The 23,786-nt window shown below is 44.2% G+C and overlaps 1 protein-coding gene across 2 annotated transcripts in view; it reads right to left on the bottom strand.

Moving 5' to 3' along the window:
- Nucleotides 1-23,786, bottom strand: part of TDRD1 (tudor domain containing 1) — a 1,954,313-nt gene that overhangs the window by 1,358,530 nt on the left and 571,997 nt on the right. For both annotated transcript variants that reach the window (XM_086922877.1, XM_086922878.1), the window contains exon 8: nt 23,399-23,581. In XM_086922877.1, the coding sequence (XP_086779003.1) occupies nt 23,399-23,581 (183 nt within the window). The remainder of the gene's footprint in view (nt 1-23,398; nt 23,582-23,786) is intronic.

The following is a 23,786-nucleotide window of genomic DNA, read 5'->3' as shown; positions in this document are numbered from 1 at the left end:
TCTGTCCCCGGATGGGGTGACCTTCCATCTTTCGAGGCGTACTAAGTGTGATTCCCGTTCGATATCGTATCCTGCATTCCCAGATGTCCCAAAGTTGTGTGTGATTAGGGCTTTAAAGGCCTACGATGTGGCTACTGTTGACATACACCCACAGGGTGTCAGACAATTGTTCATTGCTCTTACTAAGCCACATAGAGCGGTTTCATCCCCTACTATTGCGCGCTGGGTGCGCTGGGTTAGGCAGGAGGCCGGTATAGATACTTCCCGGTTTGGAGCCCATTCGGTTAGAGGGGCAATGGCGTCTAAGGCTTTTCCCTGGGGGCTCGTCTGGAAGACATTATGAAGGCAGCCGACTGGTCTTCCAACTCTACTTTCAAGAGATTTTACTTTAAGCCAGTACCTTCGCTGGCTTCTCTGGTGGTCGACAAGCTTTGAACTAGCCTAATCAGAAGCCTCCGCTCCTTACATAGAATGAAGAATTTCCTAGCTAACGTACAGGAAAGTTTCAATTCTATTAAGGAGGCGGAGGCGAGGATTAGCCCACCCTGTCTTCTTCGAACCCTCCCAGAAATTCTATGTTGGGTCAGTAAGTAAAATCTTTGATGCAATTTTCTTAACAAGTATGTTGCACAGTGGTTCTCATGTCGAATTCACTTCTTGCTGGTTTATGATGAGTTAGGTCATTGGATGTTTCTCTATGATGTTGCCCATGTAGTGCGTAGTTCACTTCTTGGTGCCTTACGTAGTCTTCTTGTGCCATAGGTGCGGAAGCAGGCAAGCAGGACTGACGGATCCTCTCTTGTGGCAGTGTCGCAGGAAGAAAGAGGAAGATAGAGTGCCAGAAGGGGAAGTTATGAGGAGCCCTGACCTGGGATTGGCCAAAGTGCGGGACATTTTCTGTTTCCAATTTTCCCTGATGCTCATGGGAAATGTGCTTTTCCACAGTATTAATTGTTCAGATATTAAATTACATGTCAGCGCCCGAATGATACTGTTGAAATCTATAAATCTAAATGCTTTTTTTTTAATATATTTATTGATTTTTTTGGGCAGTGGTAAATTGCATATACAGCATATATAGCATACAGTACATAGAACAGAAAAAGGCACAATTATTCATGACAATGAATCTACAGAAAGAAGAAACACCCTAAAAGAAAGAAAAACAAAACAGAATTCTCATATCCAAGTTGCGATCGGTGACCATAATTTTTGGCCAAAGATCTTCCTTTTCCGACCCTTAAATTTATAAACAGTATTCTCCAGCCTATAAATATTTAATAGTTTAGATTGCCAATGATAAAACGTTGGCGAATCTGTGTCAAGCCAGCAGGAGGTTTTGCAAGATCGTAATACTGCCATAGCAATAAACAGAAAACCTTCATCAACTGCCGATAACTCAGTAAGTTCCATTTGAATTCCAAATATTAATACAGGTGATAAGATAATATTAATATTCAGCACAATATTCAAAACTTTCTGAACTTTAAACACAAATTGCACAAGTTTCGGGCAACAAAAGAACATATGATTTAAATCAGCAGCAAAAAGCCCACAACGGCTACATCCAGTCCCCTTTAGAGCTTTCCATTTTGCTAGTTTTGATGGTGTATCATACAGGTCAAAAACAGACATAAAATGCTGGCTTTTAAGGGAGCCATTAACTAACACCCTATTACCCATCTCTAGAGCCCTAGAAATATCAATTCCCTCAATTCCTAGACTTCTTTGCCATTTCTCCACATAGAAATCTAAGTTATCTGGCACTCTGTTTAACATTAATTGATAAATAACAGCGAATCTATTTTTCTTCCTACGGCTCTCCAAGACTTCAGACGTATGCATTAAATCAGTGTGTAGTAGGTTATTGGATTCCAAAAAACTGTGAATCTGCAGAAATTAAAAAAAAATCACCTTTAGTGAGGTCAAATTGCATCTGTAACTCAGCAAACGAAACAAAAGATCCATCTTGATATAGCTGCCCAAGTAAACAAATCTGAAGACCGTGCCATCGGTGCATGACTGGATCAGAAAAAATCCCAGGCAGTAAAGGGTTCCCAAATAACGGCGTATAGTAATTCAACTTAGATAGGAAATAGAATTTCTTATTAATTTGTTTCTATAGCTGGAATACGGATATCATAATCTTGAACTTAGGTTTTTTATAATAACTTGGTTCTGAAAATTTTACCAAACATTGACACACTTCTGTTCCCAACAGCATTTCGTATATAGATGGTATTAAAGAATTATCTAAACTGTAATCTTGGAATAATAAGATTCCCATCAATTTGAGAGTAATTGCCCAATAATAAAGTCGGAAACTAGGGTTACCTAAACCACCACGTACTCTCGGAAGAATACACCACTTAATGGATCTCCTGGTACGGCGATAACCCCATAAAAACCTAGATATAGTTCGATCTATTTTGCTAAAAACTTATGAGGAAAAAAGAAGTGGTATGGTGCGAAAAAAATAAAGAAACTTTGGAAGTATCAGCATTTTCACAGCGGGATAGATGCAAATTATTCAGTCTCTCTAATATCCTATTAGTAGAAACTAACAAAGGGTCCTCTACCTTCGCAGAAATTGTAACACCAAGATATGTAACTGTCGAAGCCAGAACGACACCCACCTGGTCAACCAGTAGATGAATGTAGTATTTGGGTTTTTGAGATATTGAGCTTATATCCTGAAAGCCTACCAAACTCATGGGCCAGTTATACAATTTTCGGTAGCGCTAAGACAGCATCAGTAGTCACAATGGTGACAGGGAAATGGAGCCCTCAAAGCAGCGTTTGGATAGAAACGAGGTTACCGGAGCCGTGAGGGGAGCAGGGAGGCCGATTCAAGAGGAAAAGGTCAATTGAACAAGAGACCGCAACTCAAAATACAACACTGGTAGAATTAAAAGGAACCCAATCACGCTGCTTTGAGGGCTTCATTTCCCTGTTTTCAGGACATCTGCAGACTTGTGGCTGCGAATGACTAGCACCTGATGAACAGACAGAACTGGACAATAGTGATATATCTAAAACAATATGGTGGCCTCCCTCCGGTCTCATCCTCTCGACAGAGCGCCCGAAATTGAAAGCAAGTAAACTGTGGCATAAGTGTAAGAACAGAGCCTTTATCCCTTGAAGCTTCACGCACAAAAAAAACTCTAATTTAAAAGAGAGGTGAACAAACTATCTAAGAACCTTGTCCTGATGAAGGTACTATCGTAATAAACCGAAACGCTGCGTCGACAACTTTGAACTTTGTAATTTTAAATGTTCTTCATGTGTATTGGCACATTTTAATATTTTAATGAATGGCACTGCATTGCTGGTATCAAACATTCAATTTACTTATTTGTAATAAATTGTTCAATTTTTAAAAAACTGTTTTTTGAATGTATTGTTTTTACTCTATGTTTAAAATTGTATTACTTTTTGATTGTGTGGTTATCAATTTTGGTTTCTTGAGTTATGAGGGGTGTATACAAAAGGTCCTTTCAAAGACTGAATATTGGGACTTTTTAAGTTCTTTTAGTTCACCCTGTTGTATACACGCATAGCAGCAACAGTAGGATTAAATGCAATATCTATGTATGCTATAATCTATAATCTATAATGCTATAATCTATGCATGCACAATGATGTCAATACCAGTAAATGGTTGTATGGTTGTGGTTAAGGCATATGCATGTTTAAGGTAAGTATGGTTTAGCTTGAGGAGTCAGAACTCTTGTGGTTAACACCTTGGCTGCTTGAGGTATTTATCTCTTGTGCTGGACCATAATAGAAACGGGTGTGGTCATGACTAGCTCAGCTCGTCAGGAGCACTGTGTCTCATGACAAGCTGAGCTTGTCATGAGCATAGAAGGGGTTAAGACAGGGGTGTTCCGAATGCTTCTGCCAGTAAATGCAATACTGATTCACGCTTTAACCTATGTACGCACAGTGATGTCAACAACAGTAATTCCAATGTCGATGTACACCATAAGTTATGCACGAATAAGGACGTCAATCTCAATGAATGCAATGTTGATGTACAAGAAAACAATTATGTATATTAATGAGAATAATTATATCAATGACCGCCATGGTACATTCTCATGCACTCACAAACTCTTATCATAGCTGTCAGATACATCCGAGAAAACCTCCCCATCAACTCCAAGTCAGAGATAAGTGGTCTGACAGGCCCTGCAACCAAAATCCAAGCCTACTGATTGACAGTTAACAGGTGGGGTTACACTTAGCCTTAAGACAAAAGGCACCCAGGGAAAACCCGGATCGATCCCACAGATACCTAGTCACACCACAAACAGGACAGAGGAGATTGGCCCCAATAAAACAAGTTTAGCTAAAGGGCGCATTCCCAAAACACCACAAAGTTAGATGCCACACGTAGTTATGAACAGTCATTTATTCAGGACACGACATGAACAGCACGAGGTGATCACGCCAGGACGGTGATGGACAAGGCAGTTAAGAGGATCTTGTGTTTTGAGAAAAACACAGCAGGAATAAACTTAGTGTTAGGAGACATCAAAAGTCTGCTCAGCAGTCTTATCAGGGAACAGACAGTGTTTTCTCTAGCCCGCATTCCTGCAGTCACGCTGATCAACATACAGTATGACAGGACTGCATTTAACTCATTTAGACACCAAATATGGACGGCCCTGAGGGGGGACGTAGGAGGATTGATGGCAGAAATCATGAAGCCTGAGAAGACTAACTTATTTCCTACATAAAAGGAGAGAAAGATGGGGACTAGAGACAGGACAGCCCTGGACCAACAAAGGTCCCCAGGTTGCATTCTTTTACAACATCCTCAAAAAGGGAATACCCACCGAGATCCAAAGTGGACTAGATGGTGTAGTGTAGTTAAGACACCAAACCCTGGCGGGAGATGCAGGCCTACGTGTTGCATTATTTCAGGAAGAAACAGGAGAAGGATACCGAAAACAAGAGCGGCCCCAAAGACAAACCGCCAAATTGGTCCAACAAAAATTGAAGAAGACCGCTCTAGTGGGGGGCGCGTAGGCCGCTAGCGTACTGATGGCACCAGTCTTAAAGGGAGCTCCGCCCCAGGACTTTAGGGGATATCCACCCAGTCCGAGCAGCAGACACCAGGAGGCTGGCCACAGCCAAGCCTCGTGAAATGCCACTATTGCCGCTGAGAGGTCACATGGTCAATCTATGTCACCTGAAAGCTTACCCCGAACAAAAAGGCACAATCCCATCACAGCCCACACAGAATGTCCATACACAAAATTAAGCCCAGACCAAAGCCATTGCATCTTACAATTAGCCCCAGGGAAATCAGGCAGCCTGTGCCCCGCCACAGAAGGGACCGGATGGTTGGCAGGGCTTGTGGCAACAGTCACAGCAGGCAGGGAGCCTAGCCCAGCAAGAGCCATAGCCACAGCCATGTCATGGAGGGGAAAAATGTTTGGGGAGGCAACACCTATACACAATCACAAAATACGAACACACTGTAGTACAAGATCACCTTCAACAGGGTGTATCCCGCTTACACAATTGTGCAGATACATTTCCTTACCTTCACCTGCAATAGTTGTGTAGGCTGTCAAATGCTAGGTCAATCGGGAGGCCGGGTCTGAGTTTGCCATTGAGATACCTATAGGGGTCTAGGCCTCCCTCGCTATGTGGTCACCACCAGGGCAGGCTTGCTGACCACGCCCTAGGGAGGACAGTCTGACGAGGGAGCAGGGCGGCCCCCAGCTGGTGCATAAAAGCAGGCACCCAGGACTGCTCATCCAAGTCCAACTTTAGGAGGGCTACCTATGTCTCACCAGCTTCAGGGTTCACTAACAAATCTAAGCCCTGCTTTAATTCCAAAATGTGGGGAATGCTCCGGTATCGGGAGAAGGATTACTCAAACACGTAGGGCAACGATGCTACACCAATGAAAACTTATATAGATGATGGCAGCCGCTGCACTATGGTCCATGGTAAGCTCGGAAACTTAGATTACTTTCATAAATATATATGGGCCCATAGCGGATGAACTAGAGGTATTTCAAAGAACATATGGAGTGCTGAGAGACTGGCCGGAGACAGCTGTTGTGTGGGGAGGGGACTTCAACACCTATCTAGAACATAATCTAGATAAATCCAACCCGCACAGTATTCGCACACCATAAGTTGCTCAGAGCGTCAATAATGCCCTGATGGATATTGAGCTAGTTGATGTTTGGGGACTCCGATATGGGACAGCGAGGGAGGGTACACATGCCACACCAGCACATACCAGCTGGCCAAGATTAGACTACTGGCTCATGAGTGAAGGGGCAACTGAATGGGTTACTGATGTCACCACACTCTCTCTCTCCCCCCCCCCCCACCACACTCTGTCAGACCAAAACCCTATACAAATGGTTTTTAACATTCCAAACACGGTGCACCGCCCGTTCACATGGAGTTTTCGGTCAGAAGCTTTACTTGACCCCATTCAGAAAGCCATAGTACAATATTTCGAGATCAATACTGGTACAGTTGATTGTGCTGCCACCTTGTGGGAGGCCTTTAAGGTGACAATACGTGGGGTCTGCATCAGTACCACAGTTGGAATATTAAAAGACATCAGAGGTCTACTCACTAAGATAGAGACCACATTATCGGCCCTGGAGAGTGACTACGCGGTGAAACCAAGCCAAGTCACGCTATCCTGCATCCACTAACTGGTTCGTGAATACAACACACTAGCAGAATCTGAAATTTGTTATCTGTCACACAGACATGTAGCCAGCGCATACGGGGAGGGGGTGGACCAAGCCGCAATTCAGCTGCAAAACTCAGAAATCGCACTGAACACCATCACAGACACAATAACTGATTCTCAAGGGGTGGAACACTATTCTCCTCATGAAATAGTTGACCAATTCCGAAACTATTGTGCTGTGACGTACAAGTCGCACGTGAATAAGCCTGATTTGGACATCGCAGAATATCTGGTGGACATAGCCTGCACGTGGCTGGCAGATGTCACCCTGATTATTTGAATCAACCAGTTGATGATTCAGATATAAAAGCGGAAATACGCGACTAACCTAATGCAAAGGCACCGGGCCGAATGGTCTCACGGCCAAAATCTATAACGAAGTTGCAGACATAGTAGCACCACTCTTATTAGAAATGTGCGCTGAAGCACACGGGTCAGGTATTCTCCCACCATCACTTCGTGTAGTGTAGTTCCTATATTCCCAATAGGCTCTGCGCATTGGAATAATATATCCTATAGATGTGACGTAGGACTTATGTCTTCTAGGTCTCTATCGAATATATTAGACTTAATTGCGGGTGCCAGCTAGCTCAGAGGTCACCAGAAACTTTGAGTTCACAGGAAGGGATTAGATTCTGAGAACCGCATAAACATGACTACTTTGTTTCCCCAAAATAAAACTGATCTTCAGAGTCGTGGAAACAATAGATAGATATTTTACTCAGTCATTTGTGCATGCTTCGTTTCACCAGAGGTGCAGAGAAATAGAGAGACGGGAGTTTTCAATAAAAGTATTTATTGAACAGTCTTCTTTCTCATGCAGAAGAAATTAACTGCTACAATCGCGAAACTGGTTTATAAAATAATACTGTAAAAAGCATTGTATGCTTCCTGGACCATAGATAAATACATACATAAATAAATAGAGACTAAAAGTACTCAACTGGTGCTTCTAAAATATGCCTACCCAGATGTACCTAACCTAAGTCCAGTACAAATGAAGAGGTAGGTGTTGTGTAGCATAAGTTTAGTATTCTTTTGCCAAGAATCTATTCAAGATTTCCCTTAGGGTCTAACCAGCTCCGTACCTTGGTTTAGAATGAAGGAGGTCAGTCTCAGGACTCTATTTCACAACAACCCGTAAGAGTAGCTTGGAAACACTGGAGCTGGATTTCTCTGCAAGAGAAAAGACAGGGTCTCTCTGTGCGTCTGCTGGAGGGTCGGCTTCCTTCGGCACTTGCTGTAGCGAGATACGTTGGGCAAGTAGATAGTCGAACTGCTCCAAACCACTGTGTGTTTGCTTGGGCAAATGTGGGCTTATTTATACCTTGAAGGTGCAGAGTTTGACGCAATGGTGGACATAATAACGTCATCAAAGAGTCTCAGTTCTTTGAAAACCCCATGAGTTCTTGGACAAATCAATATTCAAGCAAGGGGAAGTCCCTAACTGCTGGAGCCGAGTTTTCCAAGAAATGTTGTGGATTGTCTGAACTAGTGGAAGTAGCCATGCCGTATTTGGACTGCATGAGCAATGTTTAACTATGGTTATGATTTCTATGCCTATATAAGGACAAGATGATTTATACCTAAATAAGGGCATGAATCAGGAAAATTACATTAGGGTCCTAAAATGCTATACAACATTCGTCAAGCCTTAATCATCACTCTCCTAAAAAAGGACAAACCATCTTATATCTGCGAATCGTATAGACCCCTATCCCTGATTAACCTGGATGCCAAAATCCTTGCAAAAATTCTAGCCACCAGATTCCAACCTTTGATGCCCAGCTTGATCCTTCCGGACCAATCTGGCTTCATCCCGGAGAGGTCAACCTCTCACAATCTTAGAACCATTTTTGCAATGATGCACATACTCGAGCCTAATAGATACGCTGGTGCCGTAATGTTAGACATGGCTAAAGCGATCGACTCTATAGAGTGGAGCTACATGTTCAAAATCCTGCAGCGGATAGGGTTCCCACCAAAATCTTTGGGCTGGGTGAGCCTGCTATATAGTAATCCGTCGGCACGAGTACCGGGGGTGGGGGGTGGGAGGAATGGGGGTATCTAACATCAGAGCCATTCCCAATTGAGAGGCACCAGACAGGGCTGCCCACTATTGCCCCTGCTGTTTGCTCTTGCACACGAGCCGCTAGTGTGTGTGATCCGACAAAGACACAGAGACAGCACTCAACTTTATACGCAGACCAGGAGGCCTATCCCTCTATGTCGACGACATAGTCCTATTCAGCAGGGAGCCTGGTCGGTACCTGACACAGGTGCGAGAGAGTATATCAGATTTGGGTTGTACTCTTGTCCTACTATCAATTGGACAATTCAGTAATTATACCTTTGACAGCTATCACCCCTCCACCAGCTATGGAATATCCCCTAGTATGGATCTCGACTCCTGTTAAATACCTAGGGGTCTGGACCCATTGCGACCCTTAAGTTATTATAAAGAAAACTTATGCATCATAAGATCAAACGATGGAGCGCTTTGCCGATATCCCTGGCCGGTTGAACTGCAATTATTAAAATGGTTATTTTGCCACAATTTTTCTAGCTATTCTCCAATATTCCAATAAAACTGACAAAAAATGTTTAACCACATCGCTGCTGTGGTTATTTTTCCCCTATGCTGGAAATTGCTATTCTCCTATATTCATGACGAGCTCAGCTCGTCATCAGCACAGCTCAACTGTGCCTCATGACGAGCTCAGCTCGTCATGAGCATGGGAGGGGTTTAAGGTCTGCGAACGGCATTACTCAGGTTATTTGGGGAGGCAAACAGGCTTGCGTGGGCTGGGCAACCCTCACACTTGACTATGCTAAAGGAGGATTTAGTGCACCTGACCCCTATATATACTACACACACACACACATATATATATATATATATATATATATATATATATATATATATATATATATATATATATATATATATATATATATATATATATCGAATCATTGCAGGTACGCACAATTGAAGGAAGCAACCAGAAGTTGAATTACACCCTTGGTTTATTTCTTGTCTTGCCAGCAAGCAGTTAAAAAAGCTCAGTCCTCCGAAAGTCTATCTGTGGCCATACGCGTTTCAGGACAAACCAATTCCCTTCCTCAGTGGCCGGTGTGGTGGAGTTTCTGAAAGCACATTGCTTGGCGCACTAAATACAGTTCAAAAAACCTGCCCCAGTGGGCGTGGCCTCGCAAAGACACCTGGTTATTGTAGTGCGGCAAAAAGTTTGTTTCCCAAGTGGGACGGCTTTCACTCCCTCCAAAGTCAATAATCCTATCCAAGTGGAATCAAGGCACTGTTCCATTTACTGCGTGCCCCGCTTTCTAGACAAGAACTGGTGTCCGCAGGCAGCACCCACCTGCATGGCGCCGTAACTGCACTTCTCCCCGTAACTGCAAACAACGGGATGTTGCTTGCACGGGTCCGCCTTCACGGCGATGGGCTTCACTTCTCGACCGTGACCAGCCGAAAAACATCGAATCATTGCAGGTACACACAATTGAAGGAAGCAACCAGAAGTTGAATTACACCCTTGGTTTATTTCTTGTCTTGCCAGCAAGCAGTTAAAAAAGCTCAGTCCTCCGAAAGTCTATCTGTGGCCATACGCGTTTCAGGACAAACCAATTCCCTTCCTCAGTGAAACGCATATGGCCACAGATAGACTTTCGGAGGACTGAGCTTTTTTAACTGCTTGCTGGCAAGACAAGAAATAAACCAAGGGTGTAATTCAACTTCTGGTTGCTTCCTTCAATTGTGCGTACCTGCAATGATTCGATATATATATATATATATATATATGTATATATTTTCCAAAGTCGCTGTTTTTTCTCCTGCTTCCCCCACAGAACAACGAAAGGAGCGAGACCACAGCATAAGTGCAGTTTCTTCAGTGCTTTATTTCGTGCCTAGAGTTTCAGCCTACAAACCACCATGACGCGTTTCGCCTCAGAAATGAGGCTTGATCACATAGTGTGCCATGGACACAAACAAGGGAATTTAAAGTGCAAATGCTTAAGTGGATACAGCTGTGCTGGTAACATTTAGTGAACAGTGAAAAGATACTACACGGGTCTAATGAAGGATAAAGGGCATAGTGCCCTAAGGGTTCTATAACATATAAGTGATGAATTAAGGGGTGTATAAACTAAAAAAATGCATATGAATAAATTCATATTTTTACACTCTTTAAAATTTCCAACTCCATTTCGACAATTTCATATATATACACATTATATTGCACATAAGTCTCTTCATCATATGCATATAGGTAAATACACTATATATACAATATACTATTTTGGTTAATATCTTAAGAACCCAAAAATGTCACTTCAAATCATTTCAAGAACCAAGTGTAGATCACACTGTCATAAAAATAATACCCATGTGGGCATAATCCAATACAGCACAAGCTAGTAAATCCAATGTAATAACGCACTAATGAATTACCCCTTTAAGGTCGCTGCAGATCAAACAGTGTAATTGAGTGAAAAGTGCTAGTGCTAACATTAAAAACATACTACAGATTATATCTGGCTGCAGAGTCAGATTTAAAAATCGAAACCCTTACTGGGGGAACTCGTCAGTGACTCATAATTGATCCAGAGATGTTATATAGGGTTCGTTTACAGTGAATATAATGTATCAGGAACAGGTTAATATTAACTAGAGGCAGGTGTATAGATCCTCGCTAGCATTTAAACCTCCAGGATTCTTACTGTTGAACTCCAGGATAAATCTAGTTTCCAATAGACGCAATTTAGCGTCCCTATTTCCCCCTCTTTTCAGAGGTGGAACAGAGTCAACAAGAAAGTACTGTAGGCTACTGGGGTCACTATTATGTACTGATTCGAAGTGCCTAGCCACAGGGGAAGGTTGGTCCTTTCCAGAAATTGCCCGAGGTGTTGTAAAATGCGTTTGTGGGCGGGTGGACGGGTGCTACCCACATACTGAAGTCCACAAGGGCATTGCAGGACATAGACAACATATTCAGTCTTGCATGTGAGTCTCTTATTAATCACAAAAGGCTTTTCTGAAAAGGGGCGTGAAACCTGTGTTTTGTTTATCCCGTGGCGACAGGCTTTGCACGTTTGGCACTTCTTGAAACCTGTAATGTGATCCATCCAGGATTTGGTAGGCTCTAATGTATTACTGACTAATGCACTGGCCAAGCTAGGGGATCTACGGAAAGTAAGACTGGGTTCATCAGGTACCAGGCTCCCTATGACTGGATCACCTTTAACCAGATTCCAATTCTTATTGAAAATGTTCCTGATTTGGGAGTGTTGGTTGCTGTAAGTAACAATGGCTTTAGATTGTATTTGCTCATTGTTAACCTTCCCTGCATTTGGTCTGACTTTGGGTACCAGGGCTTCCTCCCTCGTAGTTTTTTTGGTGCGTTTAATCGCTCCATCTATTAGTGTACTACTGTACCCCCTATTTAGGAATCTGATTTTGCTGGCATGTTGAGCCAGATCACATTCTAAGTCAGAACTACATATTCTCCGTAGTCTTAGCATCTCCCCATAGGGGATGCTACGGATTAGATGTTGGGGATGCTGGCTGCTGGCATGAAGTAGTGTATTACCGGCAGTCAGTTTCCTATGTAGTTTGGTTTGCAGTGTGTTGTCCCTGATGTAAACCTCCACATCCAAGAAAGTAACTCTCTCTTTATCGATCTGTGATGTAAACTGTAGGTTTAGGTTATTTGTATTGAGTTCTTTTACAAATTCTGTTGCCTCTTCAGGTGACCCCCTCCAGATCATGAACAGGTCATCAATATACCTGAGGTATAGCATTACCTTATTGCACATAGTCTCTTTATGTTGGTCCATGAGGACCCGCTCCTCCCACAGCCCCATATGTAAGCAGGCGAAGCTGGGGGAGAAGCAGGCCCCCATAGCCACCCCTCTCATTTGCTGATATATTTGATTATTGAAAATGAAAAAGTTCTGTTCCAAACATAATCTTAGCATACCAATAATCATCTTGTTGTGTTGCACACATTCTATGGGGCGTTTGTTGAGGTAATGCTCCACTGCTTTTATACCATCACAGTATCGAATTGATGTATATTAAGAGGTAACATCCATGGTGATAAGCAACAATTCATCATCCCAAACAATTGAGGCCAATTTACATAAAATGTCAGTGGTGTCTCTTACATAAGAGTCCAAATTCTTCACCCATTCCTGTAAAAAGTAGTCAATATAGCGGGAAATATTTTCAGTGGAGCTGTCTATGGCTGATATAATTGGCCTCCCAGGTGGCATTAGAGCATCCTTATGCACCTTGAGTAGGAGATAGAAACTCTGAATAACTGGATGGTCTTTTTTTAGGTATTTAAATTCATCAAAAGAAATTAATCCACTACTTCGCCATGCCATCAGCTTTGAGTACTGGTCATTCCATGCTGTCTTAATAGTGGAAAGATTACTCTTCTTGTAGCAATCCACATCCCCCAGTTGCCGCTCAGCCTCTCTGATGTACTTCTCACGTTTCCAGAGGACAATATTGCCTCCTTTATCGGCTGGCTTTACAATAATTTTATCTTCAGCTTTTAATTTTTTGACCAGGTTATGATAGCATTGATTTTGTCTGTTAATGACCACCTCTTTTTTGTTGGAAGCAATGTATAACTTTCAAATCTCCTATAATGAGCTCATGGTAGACGTCTAAATTGTCGTGAGTAGATATAGGTAGAAAGGTGGATTTCGGTTTGAATGGAGTGGTACTGATCCCAATACCACTGGCTTCATCACTTTCAACACCCAAAGTCATGTCCATATTTTCAAATTGCAGTTCCCATATTTCTTGAAATGCAGTTCCCTCACCTGCAGTCAATAGTGAGGGACTAGTTGGTATTGTAACTCTAGGTTTTTTGTATGGTTGTAGGCGATGGAATTTGCTCAGTTTGAGCTTCCTAACGTATCTGAAAACGTCCATCCGTGTGTCAGCATAGTTAAAGTCCCTAGGAGGGCAATATGAAAGTCCTAGAGATAAGATGAAGGTTTCTCTTGCAGTTAACGTTATATCCGTTAGGTTAATTATTGAGGGGGCACTGGCGCCTGTTCTCGTTTCTTGTTCCATCGGCCCCGGTTTGTTTTTCTTTCTCCCCCTGTTCTTGCTGCATTTCCGGCGTTCAGACCGCTTCCAGTTTGACCTTTGTTTCCTTGTGGAGCCTTTGATTGTGAGCTTGATCGTAGAGTGTCCCTTCTGTTCTCGCACAGGCAGCTCACCTCCTGTGCCGGGGTAAGTTTTGTAAACCCCAATTCCTGTCTCGTAGATGGACCTTCCTCTGCCTCACTCTCTGCAGCTGAGCTTAGATCAGTGGAGGATATAGATACGGATGTTGTCTCCCGTAATTTTTGTCCAGTTCTGCCAATCCGGGCTTTAATCCCATCAAACCTACGTACAAATGTGAAGATATGTCCATTCAAATAATCTAGTCTGTCCCTCTCGAATTTGAAAGCTTTACGCTTTTTGATGATATCTTCCTCTTTCCCCAAACGACTCTCCATGTCTTCTCTCATTTTTTTGACATTGTCGTCAATTTCAACCTTTGACAGTTCCAGCTCCAACTGCTCGATCTCGGTTTGGAGTTTTAACCTGTCACTTTCCGCATACTTTACAAGAATCCTCATTAATCTTGCCGAGGACTCTAAGTTAGCTGTGGCCCATTCTTCCAGCATTAGCGGGTCCGGGTTGTCGTAGCTGGGGGCCAGTGTGATACGGAGGCCCCTCGGGACCCGCCCCACTTCCAGGTACCCCGTGAGGGATTTGTTCTCCCACCACTTAGCCTGCTCTTTTTTTGTTAGCTTTTCAAGTTTGCGGAATAAGTCTTTAACCGTCGGGTTTGTATTTCCCTTATCCGGTTGCTGTATGGGTGTGACTGAGTCTTCCCCTGCCGGGGTCTCGAAAACTGACTACGCAGTCTGCTCCCTGTGCCTCAACACAGCGGCGGACATTGCGTTATATGGCTAGTTCAGTAAGGCTCAAACTGAAGAAACAGACTGGCAAGGGACGTAATTGAAAAGTCTTACACGCCCCGCCAGGCACACACTTCACTGCAAATTTCGTACGCTGCCTTACCCGGAATGGGCTGCCGAACACCTCAATTCTTCTTTGGTGTAGTTGGCTCCTTCCTCTGCCGGCAGGCGTGTGCTGACTCGCAGGGAAATACACAGCTTCCTCCTATCGGAGTGAGAATACGATTCCGGTTCACGGAATCACTGCTTCCTGCCGTGTCACCGCCCAGAACGAAGAGGGATCTTGCTCGTAACCAGGAAGCTTCCAGTTACCACAATTTCCAAAGTCGCCGTTTTTTCTCCTGCTTCCCCCACAGAACCACGAAAGGAGCGAGACCACAGCGTAAGTGCAGTTTCTTCAGTGCTTTATTTCGTGCCTCGAGTTTCAGCCTGCAATCCACCATGACGCGTTTCGCCTCAGAAATGAGGCTTGATGACATAGCGTGCCATGGACACATATATATATATATCCCAGAAGCCGCTTGGGGAAATCGGATGCAGCGTGTTGTCTCCAGCATGCAACGAAAAGCAGACACGAGCCCAGGTTGAGTGTAGAAAGTAGCGTTTATTTCTCGTTAGTCAGCCATAACGCGTTTCACCACCGGAGTGGCTTGATCACATGACAACGTTCAAGCATTGAATGGACCATTAAGACAGCTAGCACCCTATGCACGTGACTGTGGTAGTGATAGACATAAAGAAAAGGTGAAATACAACTATTTTCCTTCCTTTGAAAAAAGACTTGCTTTACAAAAAATGAAGCTATTAAAAGCAACGCATTCACCATCTGATTGAGATTGGAAAGTATCGCAGTAAAAAATGCATGTAATGACCTAGGTTATTAACCATCCTAATTTACAAAAAAGGAAACTCATAGCTTAAATGCATAAATAACAGTATAAATACCTAGACAATTGCACAACATTGAGTTTAAAGGAAAGTAAATAAGTGCATATGGAAATATATTAGTACATGTTCTTAAAATTGTTATTTTCATACAAAAATAGATTCAGTATAAAAATTCATTTCATATATTTACACAAGTATTTTTACCCGATGGTTAAAGCCTGTAGGTCATAACATAATTTTAGCATAAATGCTTAGTTGTGGTATATCTGAGTATACTAGGTTATGAAAAGCCCTCATGGGTATGTGATGACCCATAGTCAGAAACAGATGGTGGTTGAGGGAAAATATTGGTTAAAGTGCCATTAGGTGCAGAGTGTGAGTAAAGTGCAAATGTTTAAAAAAACATCCCCAGTGTGAGGGTTGTAGGTTAGGAGAAGGAAATGGCAGCCACATGGGACAAGGCTCAATGAATTTAGTTTTTAAAGTATTTTCATGCCGCCTGACAGGGTGATCTGACTAGAAAGTTAGGTCTCTGAACAATTGGTCACAAGGAAAACAGGGAGGAAAAGGACACAAGGGGCAGGTTATCAAAAAATCAGGGGAGAGGGAAGGAAATTATCACTTCCAGGGGGGCTCAGTGAAATAATTATGATCATAAACAAGTATGTAAATCTTCGGTGTTATTTAGACCTCCAGGGCTTTTGCTATTGAAGTTCAGGAAGCAAAGTATGCATATTCCTACATGCCCCACAAATAGCAGTGGAACACTGAGATGCCCATCCGACCGCAACTATGCCCTCGCGCTGCCCATGGCGCATCATGCCACTCTATCGGTGACACAGAAAGACGGCCCGATGAGACCACTCAGGGAGGCAGGCTTAGTTACTATGCAGGACCTTTACTCAGATGGCAAGTTCATCACTTCTGACGACCTCCAATATATTACTAACCACAAGCTCCTATTCCAGTTCACTATCCATAGGCTGAGACACGCTGTTAAATCACATTATATTATGTACCCGGATAAGTCTCCTACTCAACAATCCCTACAGATGTTGTTAACTATTCCTACACGGAGAAAGCAAGTCACTAAACTTTACAGGGCAATACAAGCCGGAAAAATTCAGTGTGCAGGATAAGAGCCTTGCCCGTCGGAACGATAAGCTGTCTCCCCCCTGACACTCTTAGAGAGGGAACATATTTCTAACCGTACTAGCAAACTCACACCCAATGGCAATCTACGAATCATACATTGTAAGTACTTCCATCAGATATATCATACGACCCTTTGATTACACAGATGTGGACTATGTGAGTCTAGCAGATGTAAGCGATGTGGCCAACTTGATGCAGATTTCTAGCACCTTGCATGGGAGTGAGGGCAGGTGGCTCGATTCTGGGAACAAGTAGTGCAGCATGTACATAAAATGTCCAGGATAGAGTTGCAATTTACGCCGTTGATATGTTTACTAAGTTATGTTCCACATGTGAAAGGGACCATGGGCAAATTTATACGCATTGCACTGTTAATGGCTAAACGCCGGGTTGCTGTAACATGGGAGGGCACTCATGCACCTAAGGTTTAACATTGGATTAAAGATATGGTGTATTGTAAGGAAAAATTGGAACTGTACGTGGAGGAGCTACCAACATCACCCAAACCCAAGGACATTTGGGAACCATTAGGTCAATTTCTTCAACAACATGCCCTAGCAAGATCCCCAAACACAGCGGTCTGATATACTGTATAACCTTAAAAAGTCATTGTAGTGCCAAGTAAGGTCACTGATCTGGTATATGTCGGTCATGGGTCTCTGTACTGATCAATCACATTGTTTATGTTGGTTCTGTTTTTGAGCTGCCTTGCACTGTAGCATTGCTGCTTATCTATGTTTTTTAAATGCAATTATAAGAGTTCAAAAAAAAAAAGTTACTTACCTTCGGTAACTATGTATCTATTAGAGACCTACATTAGTTGCAGAATCCTTACCTTAGAATTTTCCCCAGACGTCAGTGAGGATCCGGAGATTTTTTTCTTCAGCAACTACCCCTGCGCGTCGTTAGGTGGCGTCGGTTGGCTCCGCGTCAGTCAGCGTGGTGGGTGCCAGGATGGTGTCGGGGAACCTACATAGACACCGACCATGCGTGCTGACGTCAGTTCTTAACACAACTTTCCTTGCTAGAAGTGCAGAGCCATGCAAGACACTGACCACTGATGTGACAAAACTAAGGCACTACAGGGGAGCCCCTACCCCTAGAACTTAGCTCAGAGAGTGGGGAGGATAGGTGAGGTGGTGAGGAATCTACAACTAACATGGTAACTAACTGGTTTACCTGATAGAGGCTGTTAGTTGTAGATTACTTACTAGGATAGATACCCCAGCAATACCATCCCAGGATGAGGGTCTGTGGACCAAGATCACACGAGAAAGTCCTGGAGGACCGAACGGGCAAAGTACCCATCCTTCCAAACTCGACTGTCCAGGCAATCACGTCTAGTAAACGCCTGAAAGGATCCCAACATTGTTGCTTGACAGATGTCAAGGACTGGAACTCCTCGAACAAATGCTGTGGTTTCCACAGTTGCTCTGGTGGAATGAGCCCGCACCCCACAGGAGGGTCCTTCGCCAAAGCATATCATATTTTGATGCAAAGGAAAACTCAAGAGACGGCCCATTTTTCAACAGCCCATCCTATCTTGGCACCCACATAGCCAATGAAGAGTTGGCCATCCACCAGGAAGTCTTCTGTGTAATCAAGATAAAAATACAAAGCAAGTTTTGGGTCCAGACGATGGAGTCTCTTCTCCTCCTTGGAGGGAGGCAGGAGAGGATAAAAGGTGTGAAGAGTGATAGATTGTCCAACATAAAAAGGAGTGTCGACCTTAAGAAGGAATGAAGGCTTGGTCCAAATCACCACTTTATCCGCATAGACAGACAGAAAAGGGAGCTTACAAGATAAAGCCTGCAGCTCACTCAACCTGCGAGCAGCGGTGATGGCAACAAGAAAGGCAGTTTTGAAAGTCCGCAACCTGAGGGCACAGTTCTGAAGAGGCTTGAAGGGAGAAAACAAAAGAAAAGTGAGAACCAGATTTAAGTCCCATTGGGGCATTACAAAAGGGGATGGAGGAAACAGATGAGTAAGACCCTTAAAGAATATGTTAACAATAGGAGATTTGAATAAAGAAGGATGATCTGGCAGCAGAAGAATTACAGATGCTGCAAGGTATCATGTAAGAGTGCCCAAAGCAGATCACTGCTGGGTCAAGGAAAGAATGTACAAAAGGACCTCAGAAAGAGGAGCAGAGCGATGGGTTAACAGCCTTTGCTCCAGAACTGCTGACAATGCATGTTCTCTTCGGAGGCAAACACATCTAACCAAGGCTCTCCCCACCTCTGAAAGAGACCTTGCGCCACCTCCAGAAGGAGACGCCAATCATGTTCAACTAGGCACAGACGGTTGAGCTCCTCTGCCCTGGCATTCAGAGAGCACACCAGATGTTGAACCACTAGGTTTATGTCATGATGTTCCAGCCATGTCCAGAGGCAGAGAGCATCTTGACAAAGGGTCCTCAACCCCACCCTGCCCTGTTGATGCAGAACCACATGGTGGTGGTGGTGTTGGTGTACACCTGCGTCACTTTCCCCTTGAGAGAGTGAAGGAATGCTTTCAGGGCAAGTCGATCATCTGGAGCTCCAAAAGGCTGATATGGATGCCCGACTCTGCCAGAGACCGGATGCCTCTGATCTCCCAGGTGGCCACCCCATCCCAGAAGTGATGCATCCTTCACCACTGTTAGATCTGGTTGGGGAAGGGAGAGGGATCTGCCTCTAACCCAATCTTGGTTTGTTAGCCACCACTGCAGTTAGTGCGCAGTTCATCTCCAAGATCTGAATGTAGTCAGAAAGATTCCCCTGATGCTGCGCCCACTGCAACTTCAGGTGCCACTGTAGATCCCTTAAATGCTATTGAGCATGATCCACCAGCAGGATGCAGGAGGCCATGAGGCTTAGAAGCCTAGCAGCCTCAGAGCAATTCTTACTGAAATCCGCGATAGAGGCTGAAACATCTGTATCATAGCCAGAATATCCCGGACTCGCTGCTTGGGAGGACAGGCCCGAAACTGCACTGCGTCCTCAAATGCCCCCATGAAAGGGAGCGTCTGAGAGTCAGGTGTGACTTAGGCGTTTTGATAGTGAACTCCAGCAAATGCAGGAGGTCCGCCGTAGTCTAGAAGTGGGAGACTACATCCAGTCATCGAGACAGCGGAAGACTGGAACCCCTGTTTGGTGCAGATGAGCTGCGACCCCCGCTATTACCTTTGTGAATACCCGAGAGGCACGGGTACAGAGCATGGTGAACTGAAAATGCTTGTGGCCCACTGTGAACCAAAGGTATAGTCTGTGGTCTGGCAGGATGAGGATATGATAATGAGCGTCCTGCATGTCCAAACCCACCATGGATTCTCCGGGTCGAATCCAGACAGAATTTGGGCTAGGATGAGCATTTTGAACTTCTCCTTTCTGATGAAGTGGTTGAGGGTCTAAAGGTCTAAGACAGGACGCAGGTTTGTCCTTCTTAGGTACCAGAAAGTAGCAGAAACAACAACCACAACTTACTTTTGGCAGAGGGACCCTCTGCCAAGAGAGACGATACTTCCTTGCGGAGAAGTGCCAAATGATCCTCGGATATGCCGTCATAAGAAGGTGGCATAGAGGAAGGAGCAGTCTTCAAGGGGAGGGAGTAGCCCCTTTGGACTATTTGCATAACTTACCTATCCGACGTGATGAATTGCCAGTGGATGAAGTGATGGCAGATCCTGCCTCTGACTGGCTGGTAATGGGCCTGGAAAATTGGACTAGGAAGGTTTGGAGGCAGTGGCATAGTAAAGGGTGGACTGGCCCACACATTGGCTCCCTAACACACAAGGATGATTGGTCCCACGTCCACGGCGAGGCTGGACAGCTTGCGTGAATTTGATGGCTAGGCTGGACAGGACCTGATTGGGCACCCCTTCCGTAGCCACGAAAGTGACTAAAGGCAGCTCGAGATTCCTTGAAGCTCTCACGAATGGATTCTGCCTTGTCGCCAAAAAGGCGTGTTCCATCAAAAGGGCATGTCCAGCAAGGAAGACTGGACATCCCCTGAGAAGCCAGAAGTCCACAATCAGGCGGTTCGTCTAACAGCTACAGATGTGGCAATTGTTCTGCCCAGTGAGTAGGTGGTATCCAGTCCACATCGTATGGTGAATTTGGCTGCATCTCTCCCTTCTGCAACTGCTTGAGAGAAAACAGCCCGGGCCTCTTCCAGATACTGAGACAGCAGATGCGCTACTGTATTCTACATAGTATGGGAGTATCGGCCCAAGAGGCATGCGGTATTCACCTACCGCAACGCCAAGCTGGAGGAAGAGAACATCTTCCCAAGAAGGTCCAGCTTCTTGGATTCGCGATCTGGGGGAGCAAAAGGGAAAGCACCTTTTGATGATGAGGCTTGGACTACCAAGCTCTCATGGGAGGGGTGTTAGGTCAGGAACACAGGGTCGCCCGGAGCGGGCGGTGGCCAATGATCCTATCCATAGGAGATCCAGTGCTGGGCTTGGACCAAGTGCCCAGAAGGATGTCTGTGAGGGCTTCATTGAACAGCAAAAGGGGTTCAGAAGAGGAAGCCGCAGGCTGAAGCACCTCTGTCAGGTGGGTAGTCCTGACTGCCACCGTAGAGAGATCGAGGCAGAGGACCTCGGGTGCTCTCTTTACAGCACATAAAGCTCTCTCCTCAGCCACGGTAGGGGGAGAAAGCAAGCTTGTGTCAGGGGAAGTGTCCACATCACTGGCATCATCCAGGTCCATTTGCCAGTCCGGGTCCTCAAGGCTGGTCAGTTAAAGGGTACCTTCCGGCTTCGGAATAGACGTCGATCCAGCTCAGTGTCCACTTTGGGGATGCGGATGGGGTCAGCGCCGATTGGGGGCACAGTTGCCGCCAGAAGCATCATCGAAGGGTTGAATGTCAGGGAAGGTCTAGTGACATTGATCGGTTTCGATACGGATCTACGGGGACCCGGTGGAGCCACCTGCAAAGTCCCAGGGCCCCAGACCAACCAGGATGCCCAAAGATGATATACAAGGCCTTATAGAACTTCTGGGTCTGGGCAGGAGATACTCTGGCTCCCAGAAAGGGAAAGAGGCGCAGATACGTCTCAGAAGTAGGCACAGGAAACAGAGCCTTCAAGCCTCGAATGCTCAGGATCCTGCGTCTGCCGACCAGGAGAAGTCTAAGAATGCCTGTACTTCTTCGACTTCTTCTTGTGCTTCCCCGACTTACCTAAAGTCTCCCCGACGACTGAGTGCAAGGAGTGTTGGCTCCGTGCCTGTTTGAAACCTACTCTCAAACAAAAACAGGTTCAACATGGAGCCGAGCACCGGGCCTCCAGCAGCTTTAAGGATCACTCCCGCAAAGTTCATGGCCTGGCACTCGGAGCACGCCTCTGGGTCATGGTTGCTCTCCAGACACCAAAGGTGGATGAGGTGCGGATCTGTAACGGACATCATTCAGTGGCAGGAACCGTATGACTTGAAGCAGGTCCTTTACTGGGAACATCCTTGACACACCAGGAGCCTACAACTCATAAATAGATGGCAACAAAAACCTACAGAAAATTTGCCAAAATGTTGCTAACCGTAGCTCTCTTTAGATCAGCGCAAGGCTGGCACGGGCAGGGGGGTTGGGGAGAATGGTCGTCTGTGTAGTTCCCTCAACGTCATCCTGGAAACCAAAACCCCGACCGACACCACCTAACAACACTCAGGGGAACTGCTGAAGAAAGAAATGTCCAGATCCAGACTGACGCCTGGGGAACTTCTAAGGGAAGGAAACTACAAATAACAGTATCAGATTTACCCGTTCTTGGGGGGCTTTAAGGTTTTTTTTTTAATTAGCTTCTGTGTCAAGTTCCCTTTAATCACACAGCAAGCATTCAGAAATAATGAACCTCTATTATCTCCATTATTCCCCACATTTGCAAAATCACCCCACAGCTTCCAAACCAGTCCTACTGTCCACTGGAGCTGGGCTGGGAATAAGGCAAAATATGCAGGGATGATAAGTAGGCATATTCAGTTGATTCATTTAAACTAACATAAATGAAAGAAATGTGTTGAAAAGAGTAGTCCAAGGCTATTGCACCGCGTACCCATTAACTTTACAAGGACTGCTTCTCATGACCTTGTCCTAGTGCCCTAGTCTTCCAATAGGGTAAACTGAATACTTGAACCCTGTCACTATGGTACATCTGGCTGTCTCCATTATTGTAAATCCTGATGTGGCTTACGCTATACAGTGGCAATGACAGTGCTCTAATAAACAGCCAACAATTACTTCATCCTGCAAGTGAAGTAATGCATCCAGTGATTCTATTTGATAACTCTAATAAAAAGATCTAAAGACAGTCTAAAGCATGTGGCATGCTGGCTTGTTCACATTTATGCACCTTACAGAACATTTTAGTATGTTAAATGGGTAATACGTATGCAAGTCAAATGGTAGAATACTAGATTTAATACTTTTGACATTTCATTGAATAGTAATGTCAACACACATACTCAGTTTCACTACTGTGTACACTTTTGTATAAAATAATACATATATTAATAGCTTCCTGTGGCGACCGCGGAAGACATTATTTGCTAGACGACAATTTTCAAAAACAACCTTTCATGATTAAACACAAGTTGTCAATCTGCCAAGCAAAAGTTAATTGTACATTACCTGATCTACAGAATATTTTGCAACACAGACTTCTCCTTTAACTGGATTATAAAGTTCACCGGCAGTCTTGTTGTTGTACATTGATTTCAGAGTTAGCGAAACATTGCTTAGATGTTCTGCAGCTTCAGCAGAGTAAATCTGCACAAAAAATTCACTTGGACTCTTGAATCCTAAAACAGTGCCCTGAAGAAAAATATAAAAAACTGAATTTCACAAAAGCAACATTAAGTGCACTAAAGATGAAATGCACGTTTGCAATTAAGACCAAAATGGAAATTACAGTTATTAATATTGGAACATATACTTCCGAATCTTAAACATGGTTACCATTTTCTAACAAGTTAAAAGTAAAATGATGTAAAAAATTCAAAAGCCACAGTGGAAAATT

The sequence above is a fragment of the Lissotriton vulgaris genome, chromosome 5 (genome assembly GCF_964263255.1).
Source record: "Lissotriton vulgaris chromosome 5, aLisVul1.2, whole genome shotgun sequence".
NCBI lineage: Eukaryota > Metazoa > Chordata > Amphibia > Caudata > Salamandridae > Lissotriton > Lissotriton vulgaris.
Note: the sequence above shows the minus strand (reverse complement) of the source record. Positions and strands in the feature narration are given on the sequence as shown.